Source organism: Paralichthys olivaceus, chromosome 12 (genome assembly GCF_024713975.1).
Source record: "Paralichthys olivaceus isolate ysfri-2021 chromosome 12, ASM2471397v2, whole genome shotgun sequence".
NCBI classification, from domain to species: Eukaryota; Metazoa; Chordata; class Actinopteri; order Pleuronectiformes; family Paralichthyidae; genus Paralichthys; species Paralichthys olivaceus.
In genome coordinates, this window is record NC_091104.1 from 7,733,190 (window position 1) to 7,753,869 (window position 20,680).

At 39.6% G+C, this 20,680-nt stretch overlaps 1 protein-coding gene across 2 annotated transcripts in view; it reads left to right on the forward strand.

The window, feature by feature from the left end:
• The first annotated feature begins 1,672 nt into the window (after positions 1–1,672).
• The window catches only part of slc25a21 (solute carrier family 25 member 21), an 84,269-nt gene continuing 65,261 nt past the window's right edge, over positions 1,673–20,680 (forward strand). Inside the window, exons 1-3 of one of the 2 annotated variants that reach the window (XM_020098236.2) lie at positions 1,673–1,725; positions 2,538–2,686; positions 2,812–2,906. In XM_020098236.2, the coding sequence (XP_019953795.1) occupies positions 2,831–2,906 (76 nt within the window). In that variant the 5' untranslated portion in view covers positions 1,673–1,725; positions 2,538–2,686; positions 2,812–2,830. Of the gene's footprint in view, positions 1,726–2,537; positions 2,687–2,811; positions 2,907–4,659; positions 4,792–20,680 lie in introns of those variants that run through there. The other variant, XM_020098237.2, reaches the window with a different exon arrangement.

The window sequence follows — 20,680 nt, forward strand, 5'->3', positions numbered from 1 at the left end:
TCATGTTCCTTCTCCACGGGGCTGCTGGGCTCCGACCACATGCTTTATAACAGCTTTAATCAAACTGAATTGAGGGTAAAATATTACAGTGTTGTGGTATGGATGGGAATTCTGTTACCTTCACATTAAAATCTTAGAGGAACTGACTGTGTTGTATGAAATATAACAGAGGTCTGATTTGAAAATGATACTTACCTTGAATAGTGTGTGTGTACAGAGGGATGTGTGTTTAGATTATAGAAAGACACATGTTCTTCCTCACTTTCATTCATGAGATTTTTTGATTTGAATGTTTCATTTTTCTAATTCTTGTTATCAGTTAATCTGGTTTGTAAAATATTTCCTGAAAACAGTGACAGCACAGCTTGCAGTGGAAGAAGTTTTCAGATCAGAACATTTGATCTGTGACACGTGAGGGTGACGAAAAAAATCCCTTAAACATACAAATATCACATGACTGCATTATTATGACACGTTTGTTTACATATAAGCAACATTTTTCTGTTGCAGCCGGTGGAGCGGAGCAGATCTGAACAAGTTTAAACAGGTTTTATTCTATAAAAGTCATATTTTAGAGGCTGATTTTGTGTAAAATATTAATCTGTAACATAGAAACTGAAATACGCTGAGCAGCTACAGTCAGTTATTTATTTATCAACTCATTATTTCAGCTTGACTTTATTTATGTTGAACGTTCTTGTCATTACAACATAAAGGTTTTTATTTTATGATACTTGGACAATTGAAGACAATCTAAAAATGTCCATTGACATGTATTTTGTTATCACTGCAGTTCACTGTCAACGACTGAGAGCTGCTTATAAATGACAGGTTGGTGATATTATGAGTGAAAGTGTTGTCTCACATGATTCAGTATAAAAGCTGTAGAACTGTGAGTGTGAACCTGAGAGCGACAGTCAAACACTCTCTCAAAATAACACCCGACATGTTGCCAGAAATCAGGAATCTAAGCGTCTCTCTCTGAGACCTCGTGAGTTGGTTCACTCTGAAATGACTCAGTGTCTGACCTGCTTCATAAGCAGTCAAACAGCAGCTTCATGTTACGTAAGCCGGGGTCAGAGTCAGGAGAGGGGGTGTGTTCACTTTATGTAAGAGGCCTCATACTTTAAGGCTCATATTTTATCTCCTGAGCAGAAATGCAAAGATGTTTCTATCGTTTTGTTCAAAGTTTCACTTCAGGAGAATAATTCCGAGTATTTGTGACAGTTCTTTAAAATCGGTTGAACACGTGTGGTATCAAGTATCAGTTGTCTGTCAATATTTGATGTGGGTCCTTTTGACTTCGAGTTATTTAGAGAGAGAAGTTGTTCTTAAAGGATCCTTCACACACAAAAAATATATTTTGGGAATCAACCTGAGGCTGTAAGAAGTTTATAGTTTTCTCCTTTTACAAGAAACTGTGATGGTGGTTTATGGATTTCAGCCTCAAGGAACAGACAACAGCTTCAAATCTAAAGCTAAAAAACTATTTATAGATTCGCTGACAGATGATGAATCATTAACAGTTTGAATAATGAAGTCATGTATTTGATATCTGCTGGTTGAAGCGTCTCAGATGTGTTTCTCTTTAACGACAGTAAACCATTTGTTATCTTTTATTTCCTGGTGTTTATAGTCTAGACATTCATCTTTTATCTGCCCTGCATATCCAAGCGGTCGGAGCCAAACACCAGCTCATCTTGACTGAGATGTGGGCGACAGCAGGTAAGTTCAAATAATCACTTGATTAATTGAAATAATAAATTAGACTTAACTTCACACGTTATGATTCTACAGTTCAACTCACCTGTGAGATTTTGATTCTCAAATGATTTCTTAGAAACAGGAAGCAGCTGATTTATCTGATTCAAGCTTCCTATTAGGACTGACCTTCTGTTTTAAAGTTTCCTTTTTTAAGTTTTTAAATTCAACATTCAAGAAGATTTAGTGTCATTTCAAAACACAAGAGGGGACGGAACTACTGAGGTCCCAGTGAGCAGCGATGAAACACAACACGAGAATCTAAAAACTAAACAAGGACAAAAACAACACAAATCCAAAAAGTGCAAATGAGCATTGATACATATATTCAAGTATTATTGCACATAGGATAAATCAATATATTCCATTTAACAGTATCAGTAAAATGTAAAGGAAAAGTAAACATGATTAGAATTAAAATATTTTCATTGACACTGCTTATATACTGCTGAGTGGTTCATCTGTAGTCATGGCAACATCCAATCTGAATGTGTACAGTAACTGCAGGTTTTTTTATATATATAGATATAAAACATTAATATAAATGTAGAGGAGTAAACAGCTGAATATTGGTCTCTGAAATGCAGTAGAAGTGTAAAGTAACATAAATCTGAGATGTATGTAGTAATCTATAGTTTAGTGAAGTCAGAGCTGATGAGAACTTTGTCTTTGTGCAGAATGTTTAGTGTTGATGTTTCATGTGGATCTTCGGGCTCAGAGTTGATCTCTTTAATATTTATCATGTCTGTGAGGTAACATGAGGCTGAACTCTGCAGCTGATTGATTCCAGACTTTAGCTTTAGCATTAGCTTCAGCCTCTCATATCGCTGCTGAGCTCCGTCCAGCGTGGAGCAGCCGACCGGAGCCACCGAGGTCTGCGGGACCAGAGACAGCGGGGAGCGGCCAACAGAGCAGGGCAGCACCGGTGAGGCTGGATGATCTCTGGAGCTCACACACACACACACAGATTTCTGGTTCTTCCACAGTCTGGTTACATGAGGCTGTTAGTAACGAGCCCGTCGCGGCTGAATCACATGTTTTGTTGGGCAGGAAGCAGAGAAGCAGTGAGATGGAGGAGGAGAAGAAGAAGCCGAGGAGTCTCCTGCGGGAGGCGTCGCATCAGATCATCGCGGGTGGATCCGCGGGTGAGTCCGACGCTTTATCAACTCTGAGGAAAACTGCTCATTGTTATTACGCAATAGTTTGAGGTCAGTTCTGCAGCCCGCGCGCCCAACCGTCACACACTATGACGACGTAACGTGGCTAAGTCCCCGCGAGACGCTTCCCGGAAGACACGGAACACAATGTTTCTTGTTTGTTTCGCGCATGCGCAGATCATCATACGTGTGAACAAAGTGTGGCCTTGAGTTCTCGCCCCTCCCACGTGATCCACCCACCGGAGCATGAAACACCTCTGATGAAAACAAGAGGAAGTGAAAGAAAGAAGCTGTAGTTGAAAAAGAATAAACCTTTCTACTTATCTATCTATCTATCTATCTATCTATCTATCTATCTATCTATCTGTCTGTCTATCTATCTATCTATCCATCTAATCTTATCTATCGATCTATCTATCTATCTATCTGTCTGTCTGTCTGTCTATCTATCTATCCATCAATCTAATCTCTATCTATCTATCTATCTATCTATCTATCTATCTATCTATCTATCTATCTAATCTATCTATCCATCTATCTATATCTGTCTCTCTCATACTTTATAAAGTACAATAAATATTTTAAAAGCACCACATTAACTTTTCTAATTGCTAAAGTAAGTGAGTACTTGGTTTTAAATATACTTCAAGTATTAGAAGTAAAAGTACCTGCATAGTGTTGCCTATTCCCCATTAAAAACACAATATGAACATTTATCACAGTGCATTGTAAAGATGTAGTGGAGTAGAAAGTGCAGATATTTGGTGATATAGTGGAGTAAAAGTGAAAATGACCTGAAAACAAATTAAAGTAAAGTACAGATATATATGAGAAATGTACTTAAGTACAGTATCTAAGTTAATGTACTTTGTTACAACCCCCTATTACTGTCATTCTGTCTCTGCCTGTCTGTCTATCTGTTGTATTTTAATAACCTCTGCACACTCACTGAACTCCAGACTAAAACTGTGCAGGGCCTCCGTTGTCTGGCAGTACAACCTCAGATGGATGCTTATGCTCCATGTTGACATGGACATAATCTTTACAGATTTGTCGGCTGCGCGTTCTTGTTGCGAATATCTTGTTCGGCCACATCCTAAAGGTTCTTGTGGTTTCACATCTGGGGAGGAGGCCAATGAAGTACAATGAACTCACTATCATGTTCATTAAACCAGTTTAACACAGCTCTCCCTTTGTGACATGGAGCTGGAAGAAGCTTTTAGAGAATGGTAAACTGTACCGTAAAGAGATGCACATGGTCGGTAACAATACTCAGACAGTCGAGTAGATGTGGCATTCAAATGATGATTTATTGGTATAACAGTTGCATGACACTATTCATTGCCATACACTGCTGCAAGCCTCAGCGTACCCTCAAGATCGTCCTGTATCGCTGATTACAAGTCCAAAACACTTGATGACGCTAAAGTGCACAACTAAAATGGTAATTGGTAACTTAGATTGTGCAGGAGACTTTCAAACGTACAACGGATATTCACCATCTTGTCCTATATTATAAAACATCTGTTACTAACCCACTAATTGATTACAGTATCATTCTGACAACATTCGCTTCCCTCCTCAAAACACGTCAAAGAATACTAACCATGTTTACTTTTAAGTTTCAATTCTGAACTCTCGGGTTAATGCGCTATTGTTGTAATGCAGCTGTCGGCCACTCGTGGCAGCACTGAGCGCGCATCAGCTGAGCGGCGCGGCGGTCAGTTCGTGAAGAAGACGTAGCGCGCGGGTTCAAACGGTAATGGCGGACGCTGACGTGAACCTGAGGAAGCTCCTCCACGTTGAGCTTCAGTTGCTTTTAAATCACCTTAAACCAACTTCCCTCGTCGTTAACAGTGTTAGCTGACAACTGGTGAGTTTGTATTTTGAATGTTCTTCCGCCAAAGAGTTTTAGGACAAAACTGAAATGTCCAAAGTTGTTTTCAGGTGAATGAGAAAACACAGTGTCACCTGTTAGTGTTCCACACCAACCCTCAGCAGCTGCAGAGTCAGAGCCAGCAGATACACAACCAGCTAAATGTCACCTGGGGAATGAGCTTGATAGAAGTTAGCCTCAGTTTTCATTTGGTTCGGAGGTTTGTGATTGTGACCACTTCTCAAACTTCTGTGTCGTTTAAACCTGTGAAGAGTTTTTATGCTCGTGAGGTTTTCATTCTGTAAATGAGGCAAAGACACTGACTGAGGTGGATGGGACAGAAACACCAGTGGTGGTTGTAAGTAAGTCACTGTAGATGTTTGTGGAGTGACACAGTTAAAGGAGGAAGTTGGAGTTTGCTGATTTTAAACACAGTGAACGTATTTTTAGATTTAGTGTGAAACCTTCGTGTGATGTGATCAGCTTCATTAGCTTCATGCTGCCAGAGGAACAGCTTGTTTCACAGTTTTTAGATTTAATCGTACACACAAAACACACGTTTGTGTGTCTGCTCGTCTCTGTTACTCTTCACACAAACGTACGATCACATTTATTCAGTTAATACTCGATGGTTGTTCTGGTCACTGTAACCCTGATGTCATCGCTGTGTGCGTCCGGTCTCTTCTCGTGTTGTCTGTGGCAGCTGAACGCAAAATGTTGGACTTTTTTTTCAATGTGTTTGAATATGTGTCTCATGAACTCTAGAGCGAATCAAACAAACACAATGTGAACTTCAAGAGCTGTTTGTGATCTAATAACTTCTGATTAGTGTTGGTCTTTATTGTTCATGTGTAAAATGAGCAGTGAGGAGGAAGGTGATGCTGCAGGGTAACACAGCACGGTTCAAGGATACTGGGTCTATAATGTGTGTCTGCCCTGATCCTGCAGCAGCGGAAATGAACAGAGTAGAAACGCTGGTGTTTGTTGCAGTGCCTGGACGTTAGTTAGAGTACACTTAGTTGTCCGTTTATTAGGGACACTTGGTTTAAACTAGTGCAGTCCTGCAATAAATCCCACTTTTAGAAAGTTTATAAAGTTGGATAAGTGGGAAGAGTTGCCAGCAGAGTGAAGTGGAGGCATGTGCTGCTATTTACAAAAAATTGCATTGTTGCATTGTGATATGACAAATTTATGTAATCACCTTCTCAGTTCAGAGTGCTGTATTCGCTTCTCTCCATCTGGTACTGCTAGTAGAGCCAGAACATTTTCTCTCTTTCATTTCACCTGCCACATGTGTCTTGGTTTTCTGTTCTCTCAGCTTTCTTACTTACAAAAACTTTTTTATGAGCTGCAGCCTGGTGTTTAGAGTTTGAAAGCACGGTTACTGATAAGAGGTTGGCAGAGGTCTTTTATTCCAATGATTGCATCACTCTGAAACTAAAATCTATGATACAGCTTTAGTAGAGATTTGTGTGATCTTTGATACTAACTAGCCTCTCTGTGCTTTCTCATGTTGTGGACCTCAATGCCATCACGTGTTCCAAAACATTCTACTGTGTCAAAAGTTTCTCAGAGCAGCCTGTACAGAATCAAATACGTGTTTCCGCCAATTGTTTGCTCTGTAGTTCAAAAGTCCAATGACCTCATTTACCCTCCAATGCTTTGCTTACCAGCTGGTCTATTTAAGAAGAAAGTTAAATGTGGCTGTTGTGCAACTGAACACAACAATAATAGATAATGGGCTGGTGATCAGACTTTGGGTCCTGATTTCACTTAACAACAAAACCCTTTTGATTGTGCTGCTTCAGCAGTACACCGTACTGTGATGGACGGTTTATGTACTAGGACATTAGATCATCCGTTTTTATTGAGACATCTGTTGATTATGCTTCTGATCAATTGTTTGAGATAAGTGTTTAATGTTCAAATTTATTTGTCTGACCTACAGACCAGAACCTCAAACTAAATTTTTACTATCATATAAAATGCAGAAAAGCAGCAAATCCTAACAAATAAACCAGGTACTTTTGGGCAATGTTGTTAAATTTAACAGTTGCAAGCAATTGTGTTACTAACAAACATATCATTTCAGATCTGACTTTTTTTGTTGTTGTTAGGATTTTGGTAACCAAGAGAGTTTTACTGGACATGCAGCCTATAACTATGTTTTACGTTATGTTCTTATGACACTTGTTCGGTCATGTGCACTCTGGTGTTGCTGGTTGTTCCTGTTTGTTTGCACATCACAGGCCCTCTGGGTCTGACAACCAGCTGTCTAGAGGCTCTCATCTGTCCTCACCAGGGGGCGTTCAGGGGACACAGGTTTTATAGCAGAGCAGAATGAACCCAGTGTTTCTCCTCACCTGCAACTTCCCTCCAGAGCTTTTTTTCTTCTCCTTTTTCATCTCAATGCACTTTCCTTGAGGCCTGAGAGAGACAGGTTTGAATTTATGTGTGCCCTGGTCATGCACATGAATTAAAGCTGCGTTTGCTGCTGTAAAATCATCTGAGCTCAGTTTGACATTCAGAGGTGCAAGTTGGCACCTTTCTGAGAGGTCAGTGCTCTAACTGAGCTCCAATTCCCTGTAAAGTGTTTCTTATTTTATCTCACTGCGATAAACCTGTGACGTGTGCTGAGTGCCTGTATGTTGATTTAGTGATATTAGACTGCATGTTTCCTATGAGCTGAAATGCAAAGTCAGCCAGGCGACTTGGTCATTCGTTTTTTTAATTCTGAAAGACATTTTGAGGCAGCAGGTTAGATCTGGGTGTTTGCTACATGTAGAAAGGGATAAGAGGGGAAATTGCTATTGCTTTTTTGTCAAATATTTGATATCTTTGGTTCTTATGAATGTATTAAAATAATGTGAAAACTTTAGAAGCCAAAATTTGTAACTTCTAGACTTATTTCACTTGCAATGAGAGGTCTGCTTTACACATTGCTTAATTTTAGGAGAGCTGAAGTGATTAATTGTTCTCTCAATCAGTAAATTAGTTTGGTTATTGATTAATTGTGTCATTCTTCCCAAGCAAAACATTGAAACAATGTCAAAGATTTGAAGATTGATTTTCTTTGTCATGTTTCTCTGTAAACTAAATATTTTAGTCCAACAAAACAAGTCACTTGAATATTTTCTGGTATTTTAATTTCAAATGTTGTGGACATCAATTTTCTACTTATTTTATTTTGCTGCACACATTTATGTAATGTGAGAAATGTTCTTTCATTTTAACGACTGTTCACATTTTGCCCACAAGAGGGGAGTAGCTGCATACTATATTTATTTTCATGATAAAGGGACGTTACAACTTTTTAGTGGTTATGTTTCAGCAGTAACTTTTGTAAACATGGAGACAATAGTGATGCATTGGTGCTCTGCAGAGAAGGCTGTGTGCTGTAATACAAGCTGTGTTCTCTCATAGGAAGAAAAAAGTGGAGTAGGAGTTAGACAGGATAAAAATAATAATGTCAACATGATCGAGTACACAGTAAAGCAAATTTAAAAACAGAAAATGTAAATCTATCAAGTTGCAGACCTCCTGCTGTAATGTTTTCTCTAAGTCCTTTGTTATTTTCTTGGTAGATGCATTTGAAAAAAAAAACTCCATGAGTAAATCGATCTGTCTCCAGCAAATGGACTGTAACGACATGAGACAGACGCCCCACGTATGATTACTGCAGCTCTGCCTCCAGACTGTCAGAGCCTCGCTCACATGTAATTGGTTTTAAACAGTGAGGCCGAAATCAGTCGGGAAAGAACAAATAAAGCCACTTAGTCTAAATGAAGGAGAGGAAGAAAAGAATCAAATAAATAAAGTCACACAAAGTAAGTGTGTGTGTGTGTGTGTGGATATCCATTGACAAAGACTGCAGCTTGACTTTTTTTTTTCCCTTCTGCGATTCCCGAGTGGCTGCACCAATCACAGCCGAATTAGGCCTAATATTTATTTCCAGAAACAATTGTACACGTTTCAGCGGGGCTTTGATTGAACTCCCGGCGGACATGTTGTAGACAGATGTTTAGATGACCTCATGTTTGAAGTAATGTTGATTCTGGATGGAGTTGCTTCTTGGCCTGTTCCTCTAAATCAGCTCTCCCTCTTCTTTTTTATGTCTCAGCGTAGGAGGGCGTGCAGAGGCTCACGTCCCTCATATTTAATATGTTCTTTGGCTCGCATTAAATAGCGACCATTTACGTATTCTGTTCCATCCTTGACAGACACACGTCCGTGCACACAGGGGTCGTGGATGGCTTGGTTAAAATGAGCCATGATAGTGCCGACGGACGGCTACTTAACAGGACACATCTGTCTTTTTTCGTTCTCAGAGCTTCTCCTTACACGTGTGTGTCTCTGAACAAGGACAGGATTGACCATTTTTGACAAAAGTGCAAATGTTAGAGGAAACCACATCGATTACAAGAAGTAACACCTCATGAATTATCGATTATCAGTGTCACGATTGGAGTTGCACCATAATCTGAGTAACTTTTTACTGAAATTTTATGAATAAATAATACACTGCACGGTATATAATTAAAGTAACCCATCATTAAGATGGAAAATTACAACACACATGCATTCCTTAAATAAACAGAAAAGATTTATCATCTCCTTCAATGGGCCTAATTAATGTGAATGATCACAGTGTCGTAAGAAATTAGTTGAATGCGAACAGGCATTAAGTCTAATAGAAGTTTAATTATTGAGTTACAAATGTCTGGCATCCCAGAATAGATGAAATGGTGATGATAAAATAATGAATGCTTTTGCACAATTTCTGTGGCCAATATATTTTAAAGCAGGCCTGAGTTATTTCTCTCACATAGCTGAAATTAAATTATATTTTATTGCAGTAGGCCTGTTGGCTTGGATTAACTGTAATATACAATTATGCTGTTTTGAATGTTGTAAAAATTTCCAAGCAAAACATGGACTAAATATCTCCCGCGGTAAATAATGCCACGAGTTGTTGTTCTAATGTTCATCATACACACATTATTACAACCACAGAGGAATCTTTGTTACCGGAGCAGACATGAATAACCTCTTTTTTAACTGCTTTAAAAGACTTTGGGGGCTGGTGATGCTTTGTGGCTGCCACTCAGTCATCCAGAGTCGAACAAGAAATGACTCTGACTGCCTCTTAAATCACCTCTAAAAATCCTTTGAGATTTACATGAAAAAAAACTAAATGTATTTTTTCTTTATTAAAAAATACTGAACCATTTCACCAAACTATTTTGATTTATCCATTGAATTCAAATTGTGGTTTAAGTTATCCCTGAAGACAAGTTTGAGTTTCAGTGGTGTGTACAGGTTAGGCCTCTTACAGACTCATGATACATTTCAGACGTTCATCTTTGATTTGACCTGTTTGTGCTGCAGCCTGTGACAGAATCACACGTCAGCTTCACTGACTCACTTACAGTCTGGACCAACAACAGTCTATCGTCTAGACACAACTGAAAATGTGTGTCCCAGTTTAGTGAGGGTCCTGTGAAGTGGCGTGATGCATGAGCCACAGCCGCGTTCCCGACGTTATCTTAATGACATGATTTATGAAAACGGTTCACTGGCAGAGGTTTGGGAGACTGGAGCAGGCCAAGCGTTTTGGGGAGTGAGACTGAAGCGAGTCCAGCTGAGACGTAGAGCGCAATTACCGGATTGTGCTCGCTACAGCCTGCATGGACGCGCACGGTTCAGTTTGAGCAGTCGGCCAAGAGAGGCTGCACTGCAGGGACTTCTGATTCAGCTGTTTTCAGACAGTTTAATGTTAAAGTTAAATATTAGTTTTTTCACAAAGCAAACAGTAGCTTTAAACATATAGCTTATGTCATATGACTTTACATTAAAACTATGCCAATTGGGGAAAATTGTAATGGAAATTTGTGATTTATTTAGAGGACTGATGTCATGAATTGTACAAATCTGCCATGGTGACGATGCAAGGTTACAACATTTTTGCCGCTCAGATTACCAATGATCACTCATCTGAAAATTATGTGGGAATTCCAACTAGATGAATTTGACCAGACATTTTCAGTATGAGCAGTGATATCATGAAGCTTTAGCATATTAATCTGTAGTGGCTATATCATTAATTTACAACCGTCTTCGTCAAGTCAGAGCTCACGGTTTTTTTTTTCATAGCAGCCTCTTGTTGATCTCATGCTCTAGCACGGGAACGCACACAGGACGAGTTCATAGAATAATAATAATAATAATGATAATTATGTGTTATGGTAAGAGTGGATTCAGAACAGTAATTATGATTGCTTAACATTGGAGGCTTTCCCTGGATCACTGCCTCCTATTTAAAGGTACCAGTTATTGAGACCAGGACATTGCGCTGCAGGAAGCCCACTGCAGCTGATTTTAGACTGTGGTGAAAAGTATTTCATCGCATCATTGCATGATTCATAAAGAAAACAAAGGCCTTTTACGCCTTTCGTCACAGCATTCCCGTAGTACAGGTCATTATTATGTGTGCAGAGGGCTACACTCAGCACAGAAAGCATGCTTAACATGGGGATGTAAAGTGCACGTTTGGATCACTCAGGTATAAAGTAAAAAGTGGAGGCATGCATAACTACAGCACATGGCAACAATAATAAAACTGGAATTGGGATCAGCTAAACAAGCTCTGCTTAATTGACCATTTAGACATAAGTAGTCAAGGGGCAAAGAAAGAGTGACCCAGTAAGAAAATGAAAGTTTACAGTTGTGAGAGTTGTGTGTATTTTTTTATACATCTGGTTTATGTATTCATGCAAGGGAAATGGTTGTGTGGGCTGAGCTATGCCACAAATGGTCAAGTGCGTGTTTGTTTGTTTGTTTTGGATTTAATCGAGTGTGTTTGAGCAAGACAAGAATCCAAGGAATACTCGTATTTAAGCGTACATGTATGTGTGTTCCAATTTTTGCATATTTTTCCGTGCGGCTCTTTCTTAAACCTACTAATTAAGTAAATTAGGAACAAACTCTTCTTGTGGGGAGCCACTGTTTGTTATTCCTGCTGACTTATTGTCTCAATGTGTTTGATAGGACGTAGCTGTATTCAGTGTTGTAGAACTAATAGTGAATTTGATTTGCTAAAAACACAAAAAATGGCTGCGTTCACAATTTCTGCCTCTGTTCCACATGCACTCTGTTTATCCTCTACCACCTTGTTCCTCATGAACACTGACGTGTGTTGAAAGGCCTTGAATTGGGCATTTAACATCCTGCCCTGCAGCTCATAGCCGCTGTCGGTATCAGGTCAGACACATGGGTCTGTTGCACTGTGGTGCAAAGAAACCACTGCTTGGGCTCCTAATGCAGATTTTTCAGGCTCACCGCTTTTTGATCTCTTGTTTAATACTTTTTGTTTTGTTTGAGGAAATCTTCGAAAAAGAAGTCGGGGCCAAAGCAAACCTCATGTTATTTCAACTGAATTTGATACACGATTCAAGAGTCCAGATACAGTAATTACAAACCCTGCGCTCCTGCTGTAAGCGCTGAAATATAAATAAACATAATAAGTACTGTCAAAAAAACAAAAACAAAACCGGACAAACTAAAAGCCCTGAATTACGTGGCTGTTTCCGTGTATATGTATTTGTGTGTGTATGGATGTGTGCATTGTCTGCGTCTGCCCTGTGATTCTCTGGATGAGCTGGAAATTTACAACACAGGTTTTTACAGTAAGCCCCAGCCAGAGACTGGCTTTTTTAGCTCAACAGTTGGGAAGACGGGCCTGCCCGCTTTGGGTTAACTTTATCAAGATGAACAGCATTTGGGCCAGTGCAGTAATCATAATGCAATTTGTTGTGCGCATGGGCCAATTTGTGTAGTTTGGGAGGGTATGATCCTGTGCCTGGTGGCCATCTTCAAGCGTGTCCCGGGGTAAGGCTTTAATTAGGGAAGCTTAAATTTATAGACACTTTGTATTATTTGTGATCTTGAGCGGTTGGAGGATGACATACTGAAGAAAGGGACGCTGGCGGAGGATGGAGGAAAAACTTGATAATGAGAAACAAAACTGAAGGAAAGGTCACGTCAGGAATTTGTTTACCATTTCAGTATCATTTTGAAATCAAAGTCCTGCCGTGAAATCAAAGCAGAGAAATGTGACATTTAGAGGTTGCACCAGTTCTCTGTGGCTTGTTTTAAATTAGAGCAACAAAGAGCAGTGTGCTCACGTGTTGTAATGTTAATCTATTGCTAACGCTCTAGCCTTAAGGATTAATATGCTGCCTCTGCTGTTTATTTTAAACCTATCTGGTTTTGATTTCTGATAAAGACAGAGAAAGTAAAATATATGAGCGGAATAAAATCCAGCCTTTTTGAATTTTGACATTAATTTTCTGCACAGCTATTAAATGAGGATTTAAATGTTCTGCCTTGAGAGCAGAATTTGATTAAAACATTTCATGATTATTATGAATCAGACGGAGGGACTAGAGGGCAGAAGAGAGCCATATTGCATTTTGTTAATCCTCCTCAGTAATGTATTGAGTTAAGAGTTTGTTCTGCTCCCAGCGGCACTTTAAGCAGTACAGCATGATGAAGTTAATGGATTTTAAGGGAATCCGAAGATGGATAACTCTGCTGATCCTTTCACATGTACGCACAAATGATTTCACTTAAGCGCGACATTCAGCCCTCAAAATATGAGATAATCCCTTCACATCTGTGTTTAGTTTGCCACAGGTATCAGTGGAAATGTTAACATTAGCAGCACAGACGTCGTTGTCTACATTTGTTCTGAAAAGCCTCCAAGTTTTCATTCAGCACGCCGATTCTTGACATTGTTTCACCCCACACAGAGATCCAAATGATGACTCAGATACGACCTGGGCCTTATTTTCTATGGCCGGAGTGAGTTTTAAAACAAGAGGTCACACTGAGATGCGTTTAGGAGACCAGAGACCACACAAGGCGCTGGCCTGGCAGCTCCGCGGCATTTGAAGCAGGTCCAGGGGGGGAGCAGTGGCCGAGAAATGGTACGGAGGAAGGTTAAGTTATCAGCGCTCTGACAGTGTGAGCGCTCAGCTGGGCAGCTCTGTAATCAGAGGCACTGACAGATGCTTTCTCGATAAGAATCCCCTGCGGACCGTTTTTCGGATGAAGCCACAGCTGTTTCTATAGCGAGACACTGACGTCTTCAAAAGGGGGACAAGAATCCAACAATAACTTTAGGCAGAGTGTGTCTCGTTTCAAGACGTGGCACAAGTCTCTTGAGTATTAGAGCAGGTGAAATTTTTTTTTTTTTTTTTATTGTTTCATTATTTGTGTTCTAACTTGGTGGTTTAATTTTCCGACCTGTCTCTGTGTTTTCCATGTTTGCGCATGGTTAGAGGGGAATTATCAGTCAAATATTTTCCTCCATCCTTGCCTATACCGCACAAGAAGAAATCTTTTGAGAGCTCCATTGGTGTTCTGGTCTTCTCTGAATTGCTGTACCCTGGAGTGTGTTTCATAATGGTACTTGGACCGTTGCAGCCTGATATATCGCACCCAGGGGAGAATCTGCACTCTGCACCAATCTATCAGTCCCCGGCCGGAGGAAGGCAGAAAGACACGCTCAGGCCTCTGCGATTATGGCCCCCCATCATATTCAGATTTTACTTGATGGTATGGCGGTTTTTTTCCATAAAGGAAATGTCTTGAGTGATCATACACAGGCCACTGCGGTTTTGCAGATGTTTGTATTGTGATTACTTGAGGAAATGTTTTGTTAGTAAAATATTTTCTGTAGGATTAGTTCTTCAGTCATTCTGTATGCTGCTGGGCAAACAGAACGTGAGCTGATCAGTTATTAGATACTTTATTTTAATAGTTCATTGATATATACATCAATTACAGCTTCTGGTTTAATAAATGTATTATTCTAACCGTAATAATTATTATACAAATATTACTCGTGCTAATTTTAGCAAACTTTACTTTCTATTTGATACAATAACACTATGGCTCTTGGTTTTTCTTAAGTGAAAAGGAGACAAGGTAATTACCTCTGGGGCAATTAGAGAAAGGGGCTGAGGGAGTAGCAAAGTCATTTTCTAACCCAAACATCCTGGGCCAAGGGGCCGGAGCGGCTGGACAGCCTCCTGGAGGCCGCTGGCTGGCTCGCAGGGAGCCGTTCGTGGGGAAGCGGATCAGGGTTTGTTTTCTTTCTCTGGAGGCAGGCCTCTGAAACTTCTGCCAGATGAACAGCACCTGAAAACGCAGCAGCTTTCTCGCCATGGTCAGTAGAGGGAGTGATTTACTGTACTAAGCCAGGCGTGCTCGTGTGCATGAAATCCTTCAGTCAGCTGCATCACACTGTAAGCTGTGCTGCAGGAGATCACAGAGGAGGGAGTTTGTTGGTGGTTGAGGCTCCAACTGTTATTTTCCTGCAGAATGTTTTTAGGTAATTTGCAAATGTTTGCGTAAACGTATACAACCCACACAATACTGCCAGTGTAGTGAAGTATACTGATACATACTGAGGATGTATGAAAAGCAAATGTGGATTCTAAACTGTAAAAATTGTATCTGAATTTCTACTTTTTCTTTGGCTTGTTTTTATTTTAGGAAATAAATAACCTTTTCCAAATTTAAAAATTGTTTTTGATTCAGTGTTAAATATTTTTTATAATAATTATTTTAAAAATCAGTTTCTTTTGTTTCAATTTATAATAATTCTGTTTTAAAAAATAGCATTTATATCATAGAGTAAGAAAATGCTTGAAGCTAATGGCAGACATGTAGTTGTGATAACAAAGGAGGAAAATCTTCAATTAGCTGGAGACATGATTTTTAGAGCTAAAAACTTCAGTTAATATATTAATTAGTTGATTCAATTTATCAGCAGCTTTGTTGATAAACATTCACTTGTTTCAGCTTCTCAGTCCTAAAATGTGAATTTGAATTTCCTAAAACCTTTTCTTACATCACTTCGCACTTTAGAAAATTATAACTGTCATCATATCACCATTTGCTACCAGATAAATGACAGATTTCTTAAAACCTTATTCTTTCAAATTATATGAAATATCAATGTGCAGTGAATCATGGTTGAAATTGTTAGGTTTTTGGAGCATACAAAAGCATGGGAGCTGGACATACAGGCTGTAAGTACATGATATAGTGCATTTACCCACTGCTGCAGTGTCTGCCATACTCGTGAAGAGAGGTTTATACAGAAGACGAGCAGAGGAAAGATTTGGGAGCGGCGACAGAAGACAGCTCTGGCTTTGTCCGCCTCTCCCCCTTCTCATCCAGTTGTGCATTCGATCTGAGAGTCTGTCTGCGGGCTGAGTCACACTGACAGTCCGGGCCAGAGAGCAGTTCAGAAGCTTAACGGCTTGTGAGTGATACCCATCAGGGGACAAACGGGGCGTAAAGCGCTGCATAAAAACCCTACATGAAAAATTGAGCTTTGTGGGAAAGCGAGGGGAGAAATGGGTGTTTCTGCTTCTACGTGAATCAAACAACATTTCATCTGAGGCATTGTTAGCAGACTAAACGACAAATGCGATCCATTTATAAGTCAGTCTAGTTGAGCTGAAACCCCTTCCTCCTTCATACTTTTATATCGTGTAAATCTTTATAAATGTGTCTTGTGGAAAAGGGATGCAGCGAGAGCGAGAGAAAAGAAAGAGAGGCTTCATATTTGCATTCGCGACTGAACACGAATTAGTATTGGCCTCTTGACAAGAATCTCTAATGAGCAAACACTGGATGACATCATTTTGTGGTTTGCAGGGAATTAGCTTGATTAGAATAACCCTCCACTCTCACCTTGGCTCAGGGATCCAGCTCCTCTGCAATCTGCCTGTCAAAGCCTCGCTCCACTCCCATGGTTTTGGTTTGAGACTTTCCCCCCACACTGTGGTGCGCTTTAATGAGGAATAAGTACATATAAGGAGGGAAGAAAAACGAGTGCCAGCGCTGACGTTTCGTTGAGCTCGATTTTTGTTATTTCATTGAAAGTTTCGTGTGTGTGTGTGTGTGTGTGTGTGTGTGTGTGTGTGTGTGTGTGTGTGTGTGTGTGTGTGTGTGTGTGTGTGTGTGTGTGTGTGTGTGTGTGTGTGTGTGTGAGAGAGTGAGAGTGAGAGTGTGTGAGTGTGTGAGAGTGTGTGTGTGTGAGTGTGAGAGTGTGTGTGTGAGAGAGTGAGAGTGTGTGAGAGTGTGTGTGTGAGAGTGTGTGTGTGGTGGGGCCTGCTTTATTTGTCATTGTGAGTTTGCACAGTTCCTCCTCTGCTAGGATGAGTGAGGCTTGCCATCAGCTCTCTAAAAACAACAAGCCTCTCCTGCCAAACTTCCTAGATAATTAGTGAAGCATTTCACACTCAGAACGCAGAACATCAAGAAGGAAATGGAAAATTGACAAATTCTGCATGGTCCATGAAGAGCAGGAGGGTTTTTTGCTGGTGTGGGGGAGTTGGTGGAGCTCCAATTCAGCACATGGTCACTAATACAAGTATAGCTAAGTCCAATTTACACCAATCAGCAGTGCTGTGGCTTTTTAATGCCCTGTTTTCATTCTTACAAGACTATTTTTTTATCCTGAATTCATTAGTGCTAATTTATTTACACTTGTTTATCACAGAGGACTCATAACTGATTATAAACACTAAGAGAAGTGAGAGAGGAATGTTTTAATTGTACTTTAATGCAACCACAGCAGATCTTGAATGGGACTTTTTTCAGACAGAGACAAAGTTTTTAAATTTGCTCACCGCATTTCCTGGGTGGGTCAGACAAGCTCTCAAAACGTAATCAAACCAAAAAAAGCCTAAATGTAATCAAAAAGTGTTTAAGTGTTGATAGTTTAAACTTTGTGGAGTCCGTGCCTACATAGAACGCTAAGCAATTTACATGCTCATTATTGTTAACATCCAAAAGCAACTTAAGTGTGTATATACAGTATATCATTTTTATGCGCCTTGCATATTTTACAGTACATTCTTAGATTAATAACATGTATTTATAACAATAAGCTTTCTCACAGTTTTTAATATTTTTCGATTGTCTATACTGATTGTTTTATTTGTTTAATTCTTATTCTTTTTATTTTGTTTATTGATGTCTGATTGAATCAATGAAGGCATTGACACAATTGCTTCTTAATGTCATTGTACTCCAATGACACTGTTAGGATTTCTATTCTATTTTTAATAGAATTTTTAATCATTTTTTGGTCTATGAAACGTTAGTGTCAGAGAAGCTCATTACAGTTGCTCACAGCTCACAGTGACGTCCTCAACCTCCTATTTACTCTGATAGCAAAATAATAAATAGCAGATTCCGATATTGGAACAATCATTATTTCCTCAAAACTGGTCAAATTGATTGGTTATCAGAAAGGTCTCTTATTGGTTTTGATTGAGTCACTGATTAATTGACTGATTGTTGTAGATCTTCATTTACTGCAAAAAAAAGTTTTGCACACTTTATATTGACAATTTAGTCAATTTAGAAGTATTTGCTTGTTGTTTTAACAAACTAATGTTATCTGATAATCTGTTATATAGTGACTAACTTCCATAATGTCGTCCATCTTCTTGGGTCTGACTGTTACATTGCAAAAACATGATATTGTTCTTGCAATGTTTTATGTGTATATACAGACACACATACTGCTTATGCAGACACACTGTGTGCAGACATGCACATTTATGAAATGTTCGAAAATACGTATAATATACACAGTGATCCTGTTCACCACACCCCCGTCAGTCGTGCCGAGCAAGCAAGAGGAAACTGTCACTGTGTCCACCATGGCACTCTGGAGAGTTGAACTTGACTGAAACATATGTCTTCAATTTTAATAGCTCTCCATTCCCCCAGATGGCCTGAAGGGGGGGAAGGTTGCCTGAGAAGCTGCGTTTCATGTAAGAATAATTTGTGCTAAGTAGCTGGGCGATCTGTTTGTTACGCTAGAGCTGACAGTTTGTTTATGTTTCTTGAGGAGTATGATGGATGGGGCAGGAGTTGATGCTAATTAGACTAAATTGTTGCGAAGAATGCTGAGGGTCTGCACCGTGCCGCTGAGACCAGTTTCCATTGTTGCTGCGTCTTCGCACTTTGGGCATAATTGAATGGAGCTTGAGCCCATTCATCATGGCAGTGGGTGTCGAGGGAAGGAAACAAATGAGTGTACCTGGATGAAGAGGTTTGAGGAGAGGGACTGTGGCTGACAGATGCAGAGTTGTTTGCTGGAGGAGGAAGATGTCACCTTTTTTTTCTCCAGGCAAATTAGAACAGACACAACCTGAGTCCCAACTGGCCATGAAATTAATGTTTACCCAGCAATCTTGACCAGAGATGATTAGCGACTCTTAAACTGCCCTCTCCTGGGTCAGCTGCAAAAGATGGACATTTAGGAAAGTGTCACTGCATGTGACCGTGTCATGTTCACTCTTCTCTTCTGTCTAAGTTTGAATAGCAAAATTCAAATGAAGGGCTTTCAGGTAATTATTATTACTCAAGGAAAGTTATTCCAGCAGTGATAAACATTGTGCACTTTTGTCTGCAGTAAGATATAGAATTCTTCAGGGCCGTAAAGATTTATGGTTTTTACCTCGAGTCATACACAATGTCACTGAATTCAGATCACTGATAATTTAAAAAAAGAAGGTTTGGGGCCTTTGTCCCTTTTATTGAGAAGACAATGAAAGTGTGAAATGAGAAGAGAGAATGAGGGAAGATGATAATTGGAGATGGGAGTTGATAATTCTGGTTTTGCAGCCAAATTACTTGGATTTTAATTCCCATATTGGACTCACCTCATTATTTAGTTCAGACTCGCTCAATGTCTGGCTTGTTACAGTCTGACAACGCAACATACTCGACCCTCTGAACTTCATTACAGTCGTCAGTCCTTATTCCTAGAAACAAGCCCAACACTGGGTCTGCAAGCAATTAACCCTTAAACATGTGTAGTACAACAATGCTGTAAACAAAATAGCATTGTCACAGTTTCTACAACTGAATGTGTGAAGTCCAAGATAACAGTGAACAGAGCAGGGTCGAACAGGGTGGACCCAGCACATGTTCAACCTCACACAGGCTTGACAAGGATTTGCTCCCCCAACTTGTGGCCTAGTTTAGCAGAGTACCGTCAATGATTAAAAAAAAAAAAAATCTCATGCAACACTTTTCCTCAATCATTGTATGATGTCCTTTTGAAATATTTAGGTACATCCATATATCTGATTTACATGTCAGTGTCAGAGCCTGACAACATATCACATTGCTTCACCTGGTAAACCCAGACTACAACATCCAGGGGAGAAGACATTAGAACCCAGAGAAAACCAATGTGAACATGGGGTCAGACTTTGGTGCTTATTACTGGGCTCCTTGTGAACCACAAATTATACAGATATACGTTAGCTAATGTGATTCTGAAGCATATTCATTCTTCAGATTTGAATGGGACATTTTGTGTTTTCCAGGTAGCTGCAAGTTCACTATTTAAATCACGACTAAATTCCAACTTATTTGAAAAATGCTTAAATGGTAATTTCATGGTATTTTACAAAATAAAATATCTTAGTTAGATCTTGTTTATTTTCAGAAAATATGTTGTATTGTGTGATTAAAATGTTTGTTACATTAATGAAAGGGTTAAGACATGATGGTCACTGCAATAACACAGGTATGGTTCTGTTTAAGTTGGTACACACTTCTTAAAATGCCCTCTGATCATTTCACAGTGCACTTTGGTCAAGTTCAGTCAAATATGCATAATATTTTGTGTTAGAGATGGTTGAATTTGTTTAGACATAGCAAGATATCGGTCTTAGTGTTTTCATCACACGGGCAGTTTTTTTATGTCCTCTTCATTGTGAGGAAGGCTTCTGTGTGCAAGGATGCCAAATCTGTCAAATCATGAATCCGCTTTTTTGGC